Below are 18,946 nucleotides of genomic sequence, written 5' to 3'. Positions count from 1 at the left end.
ACTTGTGACTGTAATTACTAAGCAGTTAATTGCCTAGCTGCTTATTTAAATAACATCCTTTTGGAACTAGATGCAGAGCTTGGACTTATAATAGCTGTTGTGAAAATGAGTGTGTCTCATGTAGGTTCTGTATGTCTACTTTTTTTTCTTCACAGATGTTTTGATAGCTGTAATAGTATTACCCATACAGTATCATACCCTAACTCTCGTTAATGATAATGTGTGTGTGTTGTGCTTTTCTTGTAGTGTCTGTCTTTGAGCTTTGTAAGTTGTTGGTATTTTCTGTAACATAATTTATGGTCATTTTTCCAATAGCTTCCACTAATGGTAGAAAACACTTTAAAATATTTTGAAGGGTAGAAATTAGCTCTTACACTAACTCCTGTGAAACTGCTGGAGAATCTCACAGGTTCATCTTGTGCGATTCCCATATAAATTTAACAGAAAAGTGAAGAACCTTGGTGAATGGCTTTATATCAGAGCTGTTCAAGTGAGTCAGCCTCGCTTATGCTCATGAGGAAATATGCAGACATCTGACAGCCTGTGGAAAAAAACAAAGGGCAGTTTTTAAAGTGAGGATACTTATGCTGTGCTTTCACTGCTTGCTTCATTTCTCCTCACATGGAGATTCTTCTGCTTCTACCGGTAAGAGAAAACTGTAATGTTTATTATAAGAGCAGTGGTTTTATTGTGCGTGTTTGTAATCTACTCATCGAGTATCTTATTTTAGTCTTGGTCCATACAGAACATGATGCTCTGCAACTGCCATTAACTCATATTTTTAGCTCTAGTAGCAGAAGGTGGGTACAATAGGCTGAAATGCTTCAATCCTTCTGATAAACTACGTGCCTATCGCGGTGGGGCTGCGTCATAGAATTTCCACTTGCTTAGTTTGCTCTTTCATAAGAACTTCTAACTTGTTCCTCAATTTAAAAAGCTGGAATGTCCAACTCATAGGTTCGCTACGAAGAGTGTGCCTGCTTGGACCTGCTGGGGGAAGAAACTCATCAGGGCTGTGTAGTACAGAATGTGGGGCAGCAGTGGGATGTATGTGCCAGAAGAGGGAATGCAAGGCAGGGAAGAGACTCCTGTGCTGAGAACAGGTTTCTGTCCTTGTCACTTCCATAAAACACCTGAGGTTTTTGGAGCTGCCCTCTAATTGCATCTGGGTGTACTGGGTGTTTAGCTCTAAGATCACAAGCTGAGAGGAGAAGGACATCAGCTGGTCTCTAAGGGACACAACGCAAGCAAGCAGAAAGATTGAAAATTACAAGATTGAAGGATTAGCTGCTCTCCAAAGCATCTTCAAATAGATACCATATTATTAAACATCATCAATTTTAGCATAAGGGAGGATGTGTGTTCATTGTGTGGATATTGAGGCTGTTGCAGTGCCTGTGCTGTGGGGCATATCTGTGAAAGGAAGTTGGTTTATTAGTTGTGATGCATTCTGATGCCTGAGGAAATGCACTGCTGGGTCTGCAGAGCAGCCTTTCAGTCCAGGTTGTAGGAATCAAGGTGTAGCATCATGCTCAGAGGGAGCAAGTAACAAAATACCAACCAGCTGCTCAGGAAGGATCTGCTGAGAGAGGCAGGAGGTTGTTTGGGGACTATAGGAAGTGAGTGTGCAATATAAGACTCTACTGCATGTGCAGAGCCAGGCCAAATTCAAGCTCCGCAATCATTTACAAGACCAGTGTTCCCTAACTTTTGAGTTTGCTTGTCTTAATTACTGTGCAGGGTGCTTGATTGTCATGTGCTGTAAACAAGCAGTTGTGAGCAGGTGAAGTGGCTGTTACTGAAAATACTGGAATCTTTTAATTTTTGACATTAAGGGTCTGACAGGTCTTAATGCTAAATTCAAGTCACATGTGATGGTTGCAACTGACTGAGGATTATGCAGATGCTTTCATTTAGACTAGGAGCACCCTTTTTTCTAGATACTTTTTGTTTATAGTAAAAGGTTTAGGTGTACTGCTTTCTCTTCTGCAGGCCTAATTCTAAACAAGGAAAGTATCAGTCAAAATATTTGTACAAGATGAAGTAGCAATATAACACTGTTCTTTCATTGTTCACTTTAACATATCTGTGATTTGGTCCTAATGTGGGAGATCCCAGAGCCAACAGCTCTCTTCCCATAGATAATCTGTGCTGTGATAATCAGAGAAAATATCACTGGATTTGGAAAATAAATCACAGGAATTCTTTCAGCTTTTATGTACAATGTATTTCAGATGACATTGCCTGAAGCCCACACTAGCATTTTTTCTAATAAGAGAGAAACACAGTAGGAGACAAGTTTGGAATAATTCCAGAAGTAGTATCTACTTTGGAATTCGGTTACTTCTGGAGAAAAAAAAATAGTTAATTGGTATTACATCCTCTCCTCCCCTCCCTTCCCCTCCTCTCATTTATGTTGAAGTTGAATACCTTGTAGTGGGGAATAGACAGGAGGGACCATGACTGTGTTGAGGAAGTGAGGACTTTGTAATTGTTCTCTGCATTTGTCATCCCTTGGGGTTAACTGCCCTGGTGGAAGTAAATAGATCACAGCTGTGGAATGCCATTCCAGTAGGCTCCTTTATATCAGGAAAATAGTGTGTAACGTTTATTTAGACTTCTCTGACTACACAAAACTTGTCACATCTATAATTAGAAGTGTGTGGTTGAACCAGTGTAAATTTCTGTTTTAGGTATTAGGCTGAATAAAGCAATAGAATTTAAAAGAAAAATTGGCCACACAAGCAGAAGTCCACAACAGTCATGAATTTGATGACAATATGAATTTTGGGTGGGTATATAAGTTCTCAGCATTTTGTGAATCATAAAAAGAAATTTAAAAGATTTTGTTGAAAAGAAGATGCAGGCTTTTTTCCTGCTGCTTAAGCAGTGAAGGTTTGGGTCTTTGAGCTCAGATGTTCTGTTAGTCTACCTGTTACAGCAAGAGAAGCATCCTCAAAGTGAGGAGTTTTGGAAAAGCTATGGGTTTCTGAGGGAAACTGTGTTTATTTTTAGCTGAATGATTAATGCTGATTTGAAGTCTTACCTATGTTATTTCTTAAGAACAATATGCTAAAAGACAACACCCAGCTCTATCTAAATTTTTCTCGGTTGTGAAAAGCTAGTGCACATTTCTAGCATGGACTTAGAGCTGCTGGCTTGTAATTTACCTTAGCTTTTTTGATGGCTTCTCATTTCATGAACTATTTTTTACATGGTACTAAAATGTTCATTAGCTTTAGTTCCTAATGTTTTACTATGTATTAGTAAAATACTTTATGAATACGTTTTATGAACATGTTCCAGAAAGGTATCTCTTTCTTGGGTTACAGAGAGAATATTTTTCTTTTATTAATATTTCTTATTGGTAGTTAATTCCCTTCACTTTTACAAGCATAGCTCCTCTCCACTTTGTTATTGATGTTATTTTCCTGGCTTTAGCATCCAACTACAGTCTTTCATCACAACTTAATCTTGGGGTTGGAGTTTTTCAGTAATGTCTACTTTCCCTTTGTTACTCTAATTACAGCACCTTTGGAATCATCACTTCTCTTTTTATTAATTGACCCTTTGTGGTAGCCTCTCTTTTTGATAATTTAAATAATAAGTTCTTTACGTTTCTTGCTGGAAGGCATTTTCTACTCTTGAATAATTTTTACAGCTGTTACTGACCTTTGGTTTTTTTGGCTGCATTTAAGTAGTGAGATGTAGGCATTGCAATTCTGTGGAGTATTTAATTGTTGGTGGTCCTTACTTTATATATGGAGCAGAAACTGTTTTCCATGTATTCCCTTTACTCCTTGCCTAATGTGAACATGGTTGTGAGATTAGTCCCTTTTGCTGCAGTGTCCAATTGATTGCATCTGTTTAGGGATTTATCTGTTCTGACCCTCACACCTCTCATGCAAGGTCCTGCCCGATAGACTTCAGTTGCAAAGTTGGAAGACTTGGTCCATGTTTTGAAGACTGAGGTGTTATTCTGCAGAGCCAGTAGCTGAGGGGTGAGATGAACAACAGCTCCACTGGATAGCTTTGTCTCCTTGCCACAGGAAAATCAGGAAAAAAATCTATGCTTGTCTCTGTATGATAAAGCCAATGTCTGAGAGAGTTGGAAGGTCTTGTGTGATTAGATTTTAAAGTACTGTTTTTATTCTAGAATTAATTTGAGAATATTTTGCATTATGTAGATAACACTGTTGTAAATGCTGTGGGATGGGCACCAAAGGATCGTAAAACTCATCCGATAAAAAGTACCAAAGCATTTTGGAGTGTTCAAAGCCTGGTCAGCCATGCTTTCTGCTGGAGAATATCAGATGTTTGCTGTTTCAAACTGTTGGCTGTAAATTCTCCTAATCCAATGCTTGGCATGTAAAATTAGCTAATGCTCTTAACTCCAGTGTGGTATTTATTGTGAGAGAGGGTGCTATGTATTTGAAGGCTTTACTGGAATAATGCCTCAGTCTCTTGTACTCAGCAAGTTCCTTTTCCGTTCTGAACAGGATACAAGGGAGCTTCCAGAAGTCAGCCAAGATGAATATGGTGAAGAGGATCATGGGCCGGCCCCGGCAGGAAGAGTGCAGCCCCCAGGACAACGCGCTGGGCCTGATGCATCTGCGGCGCCTCTTCACGGAGCTCTGTCATCCTCCACGGCACATGACCCAGAAAGAGCAGGAAGAAAAACTTTACATGATGTTACCTGTGTTCAACAGGGTAAGCCGGGCAATTTGCAAGAAGTGTTTTCTTTATTTGAATTGTTTGCTCATATTTTGTATTCCCAAGACCTTTTGGTTCTAGCATAATAGGTTTTCTCCCGTTGACATCCTTTCAATTTTCCCCTTCTCCTCACACAGTTTTGTGTTAGGGGATAAACTTACCTTTGGAGATTTCCTTTTCTTATCACTTTTTCTCAAGAGCAATCCACAGATGCATGTAGGCTCGCAGCTTTTCTGCAGTTCACTGCAGCTCACTGCTATTACAGTCATCTGATTTCCAACCTAAACTTTGGGAGTAAGTTTATACCCACTTTTTTGTGTGACAGCACTCTCCTTGAGTCTAAATAGCTCTTCTCCCTTCTTTGCATTTTTTGTACTGATGCATATTTAGAGATAGCAATCATAATATGTCCTGTCAGCTTGGTTTTTGTAGGTTACATGAGCTCAACAATTTTAATTTCTCATGTTATATATTCTTATAGGCCTTTTTATATGTATTGAGTCTGAATCTCCTTTCATGGACAAGGGAGATTTTGAACAAGCAATCTGTAGGGAATGTATAATAGCCACTTTTAGTGTGGCATTTATATTTCACTACTCCCTTGTACTTAGGCAGAGATTTTGTTTTGAGGCAGAACTATGGCAACTGTCACTGGAATTAATAGGAACTAAATCCTCCTGATGTCTTATATCAGTCAGTTACCCTTCCAGGTTACTGTGAATAATAATTTTGATGGTAGTTTTAGGGTTGTAAAATACCAGTAGGTACACATCTAGCTTTCTAGCTTTGGGGGTTTTTTCCCCACTGTGTGCTCTTACTCTTTGCTTCTTGGGTGATAGATTTGTGCTTGTATATGCTACCTCAGAGAACTGGAATAAGCCAAAAACTAAAAGGATGTTTGTTGAAAGTATGGCTTTATGAAGGTGTTAGACACTGAGCTGCTTCCATGCTTGTGCTGGTTTTGCTGGGATAGAGTTAATTTTCCTTATAGTAGCTAGTGTAGGCTGTGTTTTGGATTTATGCTGGAAATAATGCTAACAATATGGGGATGTTTTAGTTATTGCTGAGCAGTGCTTACTCAGAGGCAAGGCCTTTCTGCTCCTCACCCCACTCCACCAGTGAAGAGGCTGGGAATGCAAATGGAACTGGGAGGAGACTCAGTGACCCCAGCTGACCCAGTGGATATCCCCCACATATGATGTCAGCCTCAGCATATAAAACAGGGGTAAGAAGGGGAGGGAGGTGGAGGGGATGTTCAAAGTGATTTGTCTTCCCAAGTCACTGTTACCCACGATGGGGCCCTGCTGTCCTGGAGAAGGCTGGGCACGCTTGCCCATGGAAAGCAGTGAATGAATTCCTTGTTTTGCTTTGCTTGCTTGTGTGGCTTTTGCTTTCCCTATTAAAGTGTCTTTATCTCAACTCATGAGTTTCCTACCTTTTACCTTGCTGTTTCTCTGCCCTGTTCCACCTGAGAGCAATGAGCCAGTGTGGTGTTTGGCTTCCAGTAGAGGTTAAACTACAACAATGCTATATAGAAAAATTAATCTTAGTCAAGACATGGTATTACTAGGATTTTCAGTCTACTGAAAATCTACTACTACTAGTTAGTGTGCTTTAGTGGATGGATCACTTGAATGCCATTCTGTTGCCGTAGGTCTTATTTCTGCTGGTAACCTGTTTTGTGAGTTTGGGAGAAGTAAGCTCAGTTCATATGCCTCCTCTTTAATTTGTCTTCTTAGATTATATGCCTTTTAGTTATGGACTTTCTTGATTTGTTTTTACAAATAAGCACAGTAGAATCTTAAGCTTCACGGGCTCAAGGCAAGATTATTTTGATGCAGTTATGCTTAGAAATCTCTCCCTGGTAGTTACATGAGGCTGATGCTTCTGGAAAACAGAATGCCTCTATTGAGCTTCTTCAGCACATAACTCTGATGTGCAGTTAGAGAAGAATTTTTTCTTAGCCTTTGTGGTAACTACTGGCAGAAGCATTATATATATAGAAATTGCAGGGATGATATTACTGGGTTTAAGTAAAACTAGTGTAGCAATGCATGTATAGCAGTCTAAGGAAAGACTTCAGTTAGATTTCTGAGGTGAAAAAAACCAGCTAAGTTTTAATTTCTCCATTGTTTCTGCTTTTTCTCTTTTTTGTTTTCTTTCTTAATACACATCCTCCCCACCCTTTACACCACTTGCTGGCTTTGTCCTAATTCTCATCTCCTCCTCTGCACTCTGCTGAAGCCCAGTTGAAGTTACTTCATGTATTTGCACCACTTGTTCTAACTGTCCTTCATTCAGCTCATGTGCTGAAGGATTCTGAAAACCAAATCAGTAGCCCCAAGTTTTCTTTTTACTTTGTGAAAATCAGCTCTTGTCTAAGTAATCTCAGGTACCATTTATATTCTTGAACAGATTGATGGTTTCTGTGATTTCTATTTGTATGAATGCATCTTAGCTATTCTTTTCCTCAATTTTCCCCTTTTTTGCAGTAGCTTTTCCTTCTCCAGGTTCCCCATGTCTCTATTCTTTGCAGAATCCATCTGGTTTTGTTTATGGGCTCTTTTCTCTGAGTCCTAGAGACTCTTTTGTACCCTTCTTTACTGAAGTGAACTTGGTGCTGAAGGCACATTCTTACATGTTCGCCAGCTGTTTTGTTTTTCAGTCCTACTTCTGGCTATTTTCTTCCTCTTTCCTCATTTTCCCCCCATCAGTTTCCTTGTTTAGTTTTAACATCACTGTCCTCAAGCTCTACCTGCTCTGAGCTTGTGAGCTTCTTGGAGCTGTCCTTCATGCCACAACTACAGGCTCTTGCCAGATGTAGTCACTTGAGTTTTCAGTCTCTAAAATCTGGATCATAGTTCGACATACTGAGGAAAGCAGTTGTTGTTTCTGCTCCTTCTTGCTACTTCCTTTCTTGCAGACCTTGGTAACTATTACCAGTCATTGATGAACTGAGATAGTGTAACCCAAACGAAACTGATTTTTCCAGTCAGATCTCATCCTGTCTCTGTTATAGGGGGATTTTTTTCCTTGCATTTCATGTAAAGGCATTCTTGTTTTCCTGTATTCAAGAGGCTGAGCAGTTGTGATGCCATCTATTTCTACTCTAACAGTTTACCTCTTTAGATTCCTGGTTAATGCCACCTTCTTTTTCTGTTCACATACAGAGTGTGCTGTGGCTTCCTCAGTTATCTAGTTTTATGTCTTCTGGAGTGTCAACTCTTGATGGTACAGCTTGTTTTGGAACAATCCTGCTAGCTTAGTAATGCTACAGGTCACAGCAAGACAAACTCTGATTGGAATAAAAAATAGTACAAGAAAAAAATCTCATTTTCTAAAGAGTCTGGGAAGAGATTTTCAGTGGCAGATCTGGTAAATCTTGGTTCACTCTAAAATTCTTCTCTGAGAAGGGACACTTTTTGCTGTCAGGAAAGATGAAAACATTATTAGAAGTTCCTTTCTAAAATTTTTCTTGTTTCTCAAATATAATCCTTAGCTGCAGAAGTTTTAAATGATTGGTTAATAACTTTGTTCAAATTCAGACTGTGAATCCATCCATCAGTTACTTTCCATGGTTATCTTTATTCTGTTGAAGATTTTGAAGTGTGATAGAGTACTTTTTCTGTTACTGTCTTAAGCAGAGATTATGGTGGTGTATTATAAAAGCATTTTCTGTTACAAGATTTGGATGTTTGTGTTAGGAGGAGAAACTCCAACAAATTGTAAAGCTCCGATCAAAACTTCTGTGCCATCCCTTTATGCGTAGTCTAGAATGTCTCTTATACCAGAATGCTGAGCTGTTGGAAGTGGGAGCTCCATGTGTTTGGCTGGAATCTGTGTGTTTATGTGTGCACACAAAATGCAGTAGGGAGTCCTGGGAGAAGCATTATTTTTGCTGAGTGCAAAGATCTAGAGTGAAGAAAGTAACTCTGCTTCCCAGAGGCATCCAAGTAGCCAGCAGCTGGCAGCCAGTTAAATAACCAGAGTATCCAGGAGCTCTTGAGGCTTTCTTGCTTAGCCATGGGGTTGATTTTTTTCCTTTCATCAGAGGTATCTCAAGTTTTGTGGGAAACACAGCTTCATTTCCTTTTCATTTTTTTATTATTTTGAGGATTATTAATCAGTAAATTCAGCAGAGCTAAAGCATTCTTAAGTTTGGTTTATAGATAGAGCATGTCTCAAACCTGCTGTGGATAAAACCATCTTGCTAGTTCTGTTAACAAGTGGGTTTACAGACCATTTCTTTTTCTTCATTGTTCAGGGAGGTTTATGGAATGATGAATCACATAGTAATGAAAAGCTAAATTGGTACATAATTAATGAAAGATTAGCCCCGTGGAAGAGTACTCAAAAGGCTCCTTTCAGAGTTCAGTGAGTTTGTGGAAGCGCTGCTCTACAAAGGTGGTGGCAATGCTTCTGCAGTATGTGAGAAAAGTAGATGGAATGGTGAAGAGGCTGGTTTTGAATAAGTGATACATTGTTACATTATCTTGAAAGGGCCTTGCTTTTCTATATTAAAAAGATGATTTGCTAATAAAATGTGTAACATCCCATTCCTGGTTTTTACTACCACTTTTAATCTAAGGGTATGTAAATGTCCACTGGAGATGCTTATTCTACATAGTGCAAGCTTGGTTATATGGGGCAACTAATTAAAATCCACTTGACCTCAGTTAACCTTTCACTGTAACTTTGAGTTCTCTGTGTTTCCTGGTAACTGCTGACAAATCTGAGCAAGCTCAGGACAGGTAACAGGGCCAATAGCTTTTCCTCTTCACTTGATCTGCATGAAAGAGCTTTAAGCAATTAGTGACGACAAGATGCTAATGTGCATTCTGGTCTAGATAATCTTGCTTATGTTATGTGAGCATGCAAACCTCAAGGCCCTCTTCCCTTCTTTAAAACAGCTTTATGGAAGTTAGGGGCCTTTGGATGAATTGGGAGTTGATGCAGACAACTGCAAAAGGAGGTCTTGTAAAATATTTAGGGAAACTTGGATTGTCTGTTCTAGGCATGTTGTGTAGTCTGTAATTCAAATGAGGGGTGTTTTTCTTGGTCTGCAGAAAACAGTTGTCTGCTTGTAGTGTCTGGTCTCCCATTTGCTTGCTTTAATGATAATGGGCCTTGCTTTAATGATAATGGTGATTTCCAGTATGAGAAATACTTATGCCTTTGGTGAAAATTATTTTTATTTTGAGGAAATTGAGTGTTCCATTTCAATGTTGTATTTCTGACTCCATTTCATCATGACTTTGCAACTCAAGTAGACAGAAAAAATATTTTTGGCTGTTTTGTGATGTGCCAGAGCAACTGACACTAAGGGAGGTAAGAAGTCAAACGTTTGACAAAGCTTATTCTTTCCTTCTGCCTTTTAAGTCTTCCTCAGTGACTTAGGGGTTCCAAGGTTAGCTGGCACCACAATTACCTTGTGTCCCTGTTGGCTGTAATCATGGATTTCGCTGAATGTCCCTGGACTTGAGAATGACCTCAGCCAAGTATGTCAGCAGTTCAGCTGTAATAGGGTAACTGGGTCACCCAGAGAAAGGAGACAGGGGTGAAGCAGCTGTTGAGTCCAAATCAACTGTACTGTTGTAGAACACATCCTCCTTCTGGGAGGCCAGCGTAACCTGTTGAACTTAGGTTTTGCTAGAAAAATACTGTCATCTTTTATGCTCATCAGGGACACTACTGAAGGTTACATAAATATCTGTAATGGAGAAAAATTTAAACAAGCAGAGGCTGTTCAGGTGTTGAGCAGGCTATTCTGTTTCTTCAGCACTAACACAAGTGATGATACCATAATTGAGATTGCGTGCTTTGTTTGATGATGAATATCATGGGTTTATTGTGACCATTTTAGTGCAAGTTTTACATTGGAAAAGTGGATAAAGACTCAGTTTTTTGTGCAGTCTTGAATGAAAAGTAAATTACTGTAGCAACTAGCTAATCCATTTTGAGATTGTCTTCCACAGCTTAGTGTAATACCACAGAGTTAACATATTTTCCCCTGTTATATGTGATCTAATACACTATTTAATAACAAAATCAAAACTTAATCATGAAGAATAAGTTACTAGAATTAAGTGACAATTTCTAAAAAAAAAAGCCTGCTGTTGTGTTCAGGAGGATCTCAAAAGAGGAGAGTAAGTCCTTGGGATATCAGCAACATGGGAAACTTCCTGATATTGTGAGTTTATTGAGGAAGGACATAATAGGGCAGTTCTAATTCTTAGTCCTTTTAAAAGACTTTACACATGTCCTTGTATTTAGTAGATAGTAAAGGAGTTGATCTTAAAAACAGAAGTCCTGTTGGAGAATTTGGTCTGGTACCTGTTCTTTACCCCATTAAGTGCAATCTCAGTCTTTCGAGGTTCTGCAGGGTTTTCATCTTGCAAGAAAACTTAAACTCTCTTTTTCTGTCCATTCATCAGATTTTACCTCCCTGAATGAGATCTGAATTCCAACCCTGAACGTATCTTAGAGCATGCACTGTGCAAACCAGTGCAGTGATGAATGCTGCAGCATGTAAAGAAAGGCTTGTAATCTCCATAGGAATACTTCTTCGCAAAGGAACATGGTAGTTTGTAGTGATCCTTGTAAACTGAATTATTTCAATGCATCCATTTTTCTCTTGGTTTAGGTGTTTGGAAATGCTCCTCCAAGTACAATGACAGAGAAGTTTTCTGACCTCCTGCAGTTTACTACTCAAGTGTCACGATTGATGGTGACTGAAATTCGACGGAGAGCATCAAATAAGTCCACAGGTATTGCATGGGGCACAAGGGTGGCCTTTTCAACATCTGTGCATCATGATTTTCAGATCAGTCAGAGTAGTAAGAGCTGCCATTCACAGCAACTCTGCAGGCTCAGAAACTGAATTTTTAGCAATGAAAATGTCTTTTGTTCCTTTGGACTGAGAAAGAGAGGAGGAGGAAGAGGTTAGAGGTTTCTTCCCTGGGTTATGGAGAAAGCTGAGTTCCACAAAATTTCATCAGATATGAGAGAGAGGTGTGAACTGAGTTAAATTAGCTGCTGGCCAGGAAGCTAACAAGATGTGAAAGTACAGCAAGTCCCACATTAGGACCATCACTGCCAGCCCTAGAAAAATGTCAGCGGACTCCTCTGGTTCTTTTCTGATTATTAAATGTCAGGGTGAGATTTGGTTCTGTTGACCCCTGAATGTATCAGAACCTGATGATGTATTGGCAGTTGCATAACTGAGGACAATGCACCAAGAGGGCAATTTCATTAGCTTTCCTCTTAAATTTCCTTTTCTGAAGAGGAGTGCTTCCAAGAAGTATCAAGTCTTTGCCTACTAGATAATTTTAAGATCTGTTCTGTGTTCTCAGTTTGGATTTGGTGGTAAATGAGGACTGGAAAAGGCTCTGAAAATTATTGTGCAGGAAGTCAGGAGTCACAATCTGTGCCAATTACAATATATTTCCATTTTAAGTAGTGACTAACAGTGAAGCAGTGAAACATTCCAGATGGCTAAACAGATATCGTAGGCAAAACCTGTCCTCTATGGGTAAATAAGTGCAAAATGTCTTTTCTTTGAGTATTAGGGGGAAATAAGTGTCCAGCAGCTGTGCTGGCAGAACTGAGGTGTTCGCTTGACCTTTTTTCCCAGGGAACATCTGTTATGCCTGCTAGTCAGTTGAATTCTGCGGGGAATAACCATTTTTGTGTGTTACTTCAGCCATATCTCTGCTTATTGCTCCAAGATAATCCAGTTCTTAAAACCTCACAAGTCAGAGGTAGATTTTTGTTGATGGTGGTATATTGGGGTATTTTTCATGTTTTCCAGCCCACTTGGAAACTTGACCACAATGACTAAAAACACAATTTGGTGCTCTTCTAAACTTTAATGTAATGAATACCAATGTTTATGTTAAAACAGAAAGCAGTCATTTTCCCTCTGTTATCAGGATTGCTGTTACTCTGGGCAGTAAACCGTTTTTAGACCTCAAGAAAGCGTGATGGGTGCATGTTGTGCAGTTGCATTGTGACTCTCTCGGTGGGACCAGTGAGTTGCAGTTGACCCTCCTGAAATAACCAATTAACATGCTGTTAAAACTCATTTTGTAGACTTCTGTGTCAAAGTGATTAGAGCTAGATATACACTTCCTGTGATGCTGATTTTTAAAAAAATAGGAATTACTGGCTTTTTAGAATATGTTTTATGTTAACAACCTCATACTTTGTCTGTGGATTGTGAAGACTCTTGCATAATTTTTTTTAGAACTTCCATTCTTTTTGTGTCTCAAACAAAAAGATACAACGTGTCTTAATAGTTGCTGACAGGTAATTATATCTCCTAGCATGTTTTTAAAAGAAAAAAAACTTCAGTAGCAATAACATGCAGGAAATGTCTCTGGTAATATCCAAGTGCAAATTCCTGCTGATTTGAAGTGCTCCATGTAAGTCAACAAAATAGCTGAGCCTGTGTTAGAGACAAGCTTTACATACAATCAAAAGTCAACTTTCAATAGTTAATGCCGGGGAAGAAATTTTGCAAGAACTTGATTTCTATAAATGTGTTGACAGTATTTTACAGTGGGGAATGTGGTATGGTTAAATCTTCCCCGTAGGTATGTTGTAGTGGTTTGGGATTTTTTTGGGTTTTTTGTTTTTGTGGGTTTTTTTTTTTTTCTTTTGGTTTGTTTTTGTTGTTGTTGTTTTTCTTTCCTTTTTCTTTTTTTTTTCTACTCCATCTGATAATGGAACACAGGGCAATTATTTTCATCAGGCCTTTGAATATTTATGCTAATAGCTATGTGAGTAATGCCTGCCATGGTGGAGGCATATCTCAGTTATTCTTGGCAGACTGTAGTAGTTTCCTCAGAACAGTGTTTTGTGATTCAGTAGTAACTGTGTCAGCACCCTGTCTTAAATGGTCTCTGAATATTGCCATTGTAGTTGTATGTTCAGCTACATTTCAACTGCCTTATTTCTCTGGTAGGGATAGTAAGAAAAATTAGGCAGTTAAATCTGAATTAAATTATTTTGCAGGTTTCAGTCTTTGCTGTACAACAGGGATGATTTTCTGGTGACAGCAGTAACTGTTTATGAGGATTAGTGAATAGTTTCCCTTGCCATGGACTGTCTAGTCTGTTTAGAAGTTGGTGGGGTCATGGGTGAGATAGCTCTATATACTTGAGATTTTTAGCTGCCACAATTGTCACAAATAAGTCAAACTTTGTGACTGAATGGATCAAAAAGTTGTGGTAGTACTATGTAAAATATATGTTCAAACATCTGTTTCTCTAGTCTCAATTCTGAAATGAACTTTTCTTTTGAGAGCAAGTGCATCTGGCTCAGAACTGAAAAAGACTTCTGAAAAAAGGGACAGGCACAGCTGAAACTTGGTAGAACCAATGTGACTACTAATGGCTACTTAGGCTGGAGACGAAGCAACACTTTTGTTTAATATGTTTTTCTAAAGACATTCTCAGGGTGAAGTTGGTGGTTCTGTGATTTTGCAGATATTCCAGCAGCATGTCTTTAAACTAAAGTTGCTAAGGGAAGAATTGGAGAATATTCCGAGTTCGAAGTGAGCCACAAGGGTCATCAAGTCCAGCTCTTAGGTCAGTGGCCCCTACGTGAACTGTACCCACAACCTGTACCCATAACCTGGTGTTATTAGCACCAGGCTCTAACCAACACCTCTCTTTCACTCTAAACACCTTCTCATATTTCATCAGTTGAGGATGTGCAGACCTGATTTGGTGGTTATTGGTTATTATTTGTGGTAATTTTTGCTAAAATGGGTTTCTAACTCAGTCCTCTCCATTGTCTGCATCTTGAGCACACCAAACAACATCCAATCAGGGCCCATTATGTAATGCATTAACAGTTATCCCAGGGAGATTCAGAATGATTGCTTAAGTGATGGGCAGTCCTGCTACCTGGAAAGCCATACTGTAGACAGAATATAAATATGTGGTTATGAGGACAGGTGAAAGTGAAGAAGGGTAGAAAACTGAACAATGAGAAAGCAAAGTGGTACATCACAGGTCTGGAACTTTTTAGCCTCATTTCAAAGACAATTTCAAAAGTTTGTTTCGTTTTTTGGTGATTTTATTTGGCTAGCTAGGGTACATCACTGCTTTGTGCACCTTCTAAGTTCAGTTAAGTTGTGTCCCTATTATTTTCAGTCAGTTTTTAATGTCATATTTACATTTTCTGTTTGTGTTTGTTACAGTATTTACTATTGAATGCTAAATATATTTTTACTGTATTGCTAGGCTGTTCAGCTAATCCTTCCTACCTCCAGCACTTTCAGTTGTTGTTTATACCCTCTGACTGTTGTAGTGATTTTGTCTTTTTTAAAGGGTTATTTCTGGGGGAGACGGAGGGGTAGGTTGGTTTGTTTTCAGTTTAGATTTTTTTTTCACCTTCTTTTTAGTTTTTAGGGGTTTTTTTGCTTTGATTGGTTGGTTTTGGGTTTTTTGGGTTTTTTTCATTTTTTTCGTTTGTGGTTTTTTGTGGGGGGAGAGGTTCTACCCCCAGTTTCTTTCTTTTCCACTTAATTTCACAGATTACTCAAACTGTTTCACCACTGCAAATGCTTTTAACCTCCTCAGGCATTTTTCTAGCAGATATGCTGGAAGACTACCATTATCTCATCATCAAATCATTTTGGGAGATCAAGTTGATAAACATTCATCATCATTGCAGAAAACCACATCACTGGTTGGTATTTGGCCTCTGAGAATGCCTACCTTTATTCTTCTTAAAGATACAATAATCTACAAACTCTGGTGTTTGTTTGGGTGGTGTTTTTTGGGTTTGTGGGGTTTTTTTGGGTTGGTTTTTTTTTTTTTTTTGGTCTTTTTTTTTTTGGCGTTAATCTCTGTCACATCAGCAGAACTAATTTTATGTTTATTCTCAATCCACAGAAGTTAGTATAATTTGTTTAAGTGTATCTTGCATTTAGGTGAATTACAGATGATAATTGAAGGGATCTTCTTCTGCTACTAAAGTGCCTTTCAGGCTCCTCCCCAAATGAAGTCTGAAGTTTTCCTGATAGGGGAGGATCTTTGTCAAAAAATAAGTGCACTTAGGGGCTGCTTTCAGACTTTTTTAGGTATGTTAACTTTTCTTCTGCTGAGAAGAGACTGTTGGAAATTATTTCACATGCTGGGATTGCACATCTTGGTTTTTTTCATTGCGTGTGTATGTTTTTCCTGTTCTGTGGGGGACTTTGCTTTACAAGGTGATTCTTTTTCAGGTTTGTGTTTATTGAAATTGCTCTGGAAGGGAAAAAGAAGTGTCTTGTCAGCTACTGTTCATTAAAAGCCAGTTCCAATCAACAACTTCTATATCTCACTACTTTTGGTCAACTTTCTGTTTTCTTTTGGTGCTTTCTACCAGATCTTATACAAAGCAAGTGTAGTACAATATAGAGCCTTTCCAAGAGATCCTAGAAAGCCTGTTCTTTTATCATTGTGTTAGTGAGGCTAAAAGCTGGCACGGTTGAGTTGTTTTATCTTTGGATGAGCAGCCCTCCATTTCTGCACACTGCAAAGGCATCAGCCTCTTCATATCTGCCACGTGTGATGACAGTCCAACTCTGCTCCTGATGATGGAAGGCAGACTTTGTGCCATCACATTTTTATTTGGGTTGATACTTCTCTCTTACTCTCTGTGTAGTTAGAATTATTTATATTTTGTAACTTTAGGTACCTGACTGTGTCTTCAGGCATTTCCCAAAAGAAGAAGCAGAGACTTCTAGAAGGCTGTGTTAGAGAAAGGATCCCTGACTTCAGCTTCACCTTCACCACCCCCAACACACCCATCCATACCTTTGACTGCATGTCCCCTCTCACCCATGGCACATGCACAGATTTTTTTTTCACTAATATTCCCCTCAGAATAAGCTATAAAGAAGTCTGATTATGCTATTATATGCTGTTTATGGTTCTAGATCATCCAACTAAAAGCTTCTTGTACTAAATTTGCCCTTAGTGCTATTGCTACAGGCAGCAACATCGCTTGCAGTGCTTGTAGCACTGATTTTTGCTACCCATCTGAATGACTCTAATCCCACTGCTTGCTGCCTTTTGGTTTTCTGAAGTCCAGGATGCAGTGCACCTCTTACGCGTGAAACAAATTTTGTTGTTTGATTCTACCAAGCCTCTATCCCATATATTCTGAATCCATGTTGGAAAATCTGACTCCTGTGTATTAACCATGTAACCACTTAATCATGCTCATAGTCACGTGTACATGCTTGCACCATTGTAACAGTAGGTATATTTAGATGTTACTTTATAGATTTTTCTCTTTGCCTTTTTGCTGTTTTTACTGGTTAGCATATCCTGCTCCTGAATTGGCTTTCTTCTGCAGCAGAAGTTGAAGGGCTAAGGACACCTGAGTGAGGCACATAGAGGATGTTATATTAAACAACGACTTGGGCACTTCAAAAACAGGGGAAAGGTTCAAGGAATAAAATAAGACTAGAGCTGATGATAGAAGTTAATCTTAAATGATAGCACTATCAAATTTGCTCAGAGCAGATGACAAGAGAACGTGTTCCAGCACTTAAAATGCTGTCTGTGTTTTAGGTAGTGCTTAATTAAGAGTGACAGTTTTGAAACTGCTATTTATAATGTTCAACTGCTATGTCAGGATGCCACAGCAGCACGACAACTTTTTCAGAAGCGTGGACTTAACCCCTGAGTCTCACTTTCAAAGATGACTGAACGAGCACTTATTTCATAGGTGGCTTTGGAGACTGTGCTCAAAGGAGGCTGTGCACGTCCAGTTTGGTGTGCATAGACAGTCTCTTGCAGGCAAAGACTGATTGCCCAGCTCTGTCTGTGGTGGGATAGAAAGACAATAGGCCTACAAAATCACACCTTATGCTGTGCTGGTGGGGTACTGTCCTTGTAGCAGCAGTGTGTGCTTTAGATATGCTTGGCTCTCAGAACTGAGGAAAAATGGCTTTTGTCAGGAATTCTGGTATTTTGCCTATGTCTTTAGTGTAGGAAATGCAGCTGTGTCATGGCTGTTGTGCTTTCTAAGTTGGCCTGTTCATGTACACTACCGCCTGACCAGTGCTTTGCACTGATAGTTTCAGGTCAGCATGCTGGGAAATTCCTACTTGTTTGTGTGAGTTTTATAAACTGATTTACTTTTCACCTTGATATCTCAAACTTTATCTCAGTCTCATGAAGGGAAGTGGTAGGGGCCTCTCCTTACTTTAGCACCAGAATTGGAAAAGCCACTGGTTTGTACAAAAGCCTGTTATGGGAAAAAGTCCACCAGACAAAAACATGAGAGAGAAGCCATTGAACAAATGAAGCACATCTGCACAGCTTACAGTGTGATGCTTCAGAAAGTGATCTTCTTACTGTAATTGATACTACAAGTTTGATAAGTACTTTGCCATATGAAAGGGACTGCCTTTCAGGTAAACTTCCTAGGTATGTGCTGGGGAATCTTAAAAGCAGATGAAGCAAACAAGCCAATATTGAAATAGGATTTTTCTTCAGTTGCAGATTTATTCCACCATTAGTAATTCCTTTGTAATTTCTTTTTTATGTGATATTATTCACCTTCCTTTTCTGTCCTAGTTGACACTAAAAGCAGAGGAGATGATTGATACACAGTTATTAATGAAAAATGTTTTTAGATGTCTATTAAAGGTAATGGGCAGACATCACAACTGGCATTATAGACTTCTTACATAAGTGTGTATTCATGCAGCAGTGATATAGGGTTGCATTTTCTCTTGATTTATTTATTGAGGCTGATAACTTGTTTACTAGGCTGAGTATTTGTCTTTGGCTCTGACTGATATGGAATAGCATCCAGAAGGGTTCTCAATCATAAGAATTATTCAGAAGCTGTTACTGTTTTCATTCTCAAAAAATGTAGGATGAGGATGTGGTAATTGGTGACCATACTCTTAATGTTACTTTTTTCCCTGTTTTTTTATTCCTTTTGTCTTTCAGCACTTCTCCTCCCCTACAATCCCCATTATCCTCCATACTGTTGTTACAGTGCAGTGCTTTTTTTCAGAAATTTCAGCTATTTCCATGGAGGCCACTAATTGATGGTGACTTCATGTCTTTGGAAAAAGTATATTGTATATTGATAAAGAAAAATTACTCAAACAGAAGTCACTGAAGGTTACTGAAATCTGTCTGCTGGTCAAGGATGATGTGTGACCAAAGAACGTACTTTTGCAGCCTTGCCTGTGTCAAAGCCAAGTGTGTGTGTA

The 18,946-nt window shown here is 39.0% G+C and overlaps 1 protein-coding gene across 4 annotated transcripts in view; it reads left to right on the top strand.

Annotated features, from left to right (window-relative positions):
- Nucleotides 1-18,946, top strand: part of WDFY3 (WD repeat and FYVE domain containing 3) — a 150,860-nt gene that overhangs the window by 45,237 nt on the left and 86,677 nt on the right. For all 4 annotated transcript variants that reach the window (XM_053940307.1, XM_053940305.1, XM_053940306.1 and 1 more), the window contains exons 3-4: nt 4,500-4,710; nt 11,357-11,480. In XM_053940307.1, coding sequence (XP_053796282.1) covers nt 4,531-4,710; nt 11,357-11,480 — 304 coding nt within the window. In that variant the 5' untranslated portion in view covers nt 4,500-4,530. The remainder of the gene's footprint in view (nt 1-4,499; nt 4,711-11,356; nt 11,481-18,946) is intronic.

This window comes from Vidua chalybeata, chromosome 4, assembly GCF_026979565.1.
Source record: "Vidua chalybeata isolate OUT-0048 chromosome 4, bVidCha1 merged haplotype, whole genome shotgun sequence".
NCBI lineage: Eukaryota > Metazoa > Chordata > Aves > Passeriformes > Viduidae > Vidua > Vidua chalybeata.
This window is presented reverse-complemented; position numbering and strand designations above follow the sequence as displayed.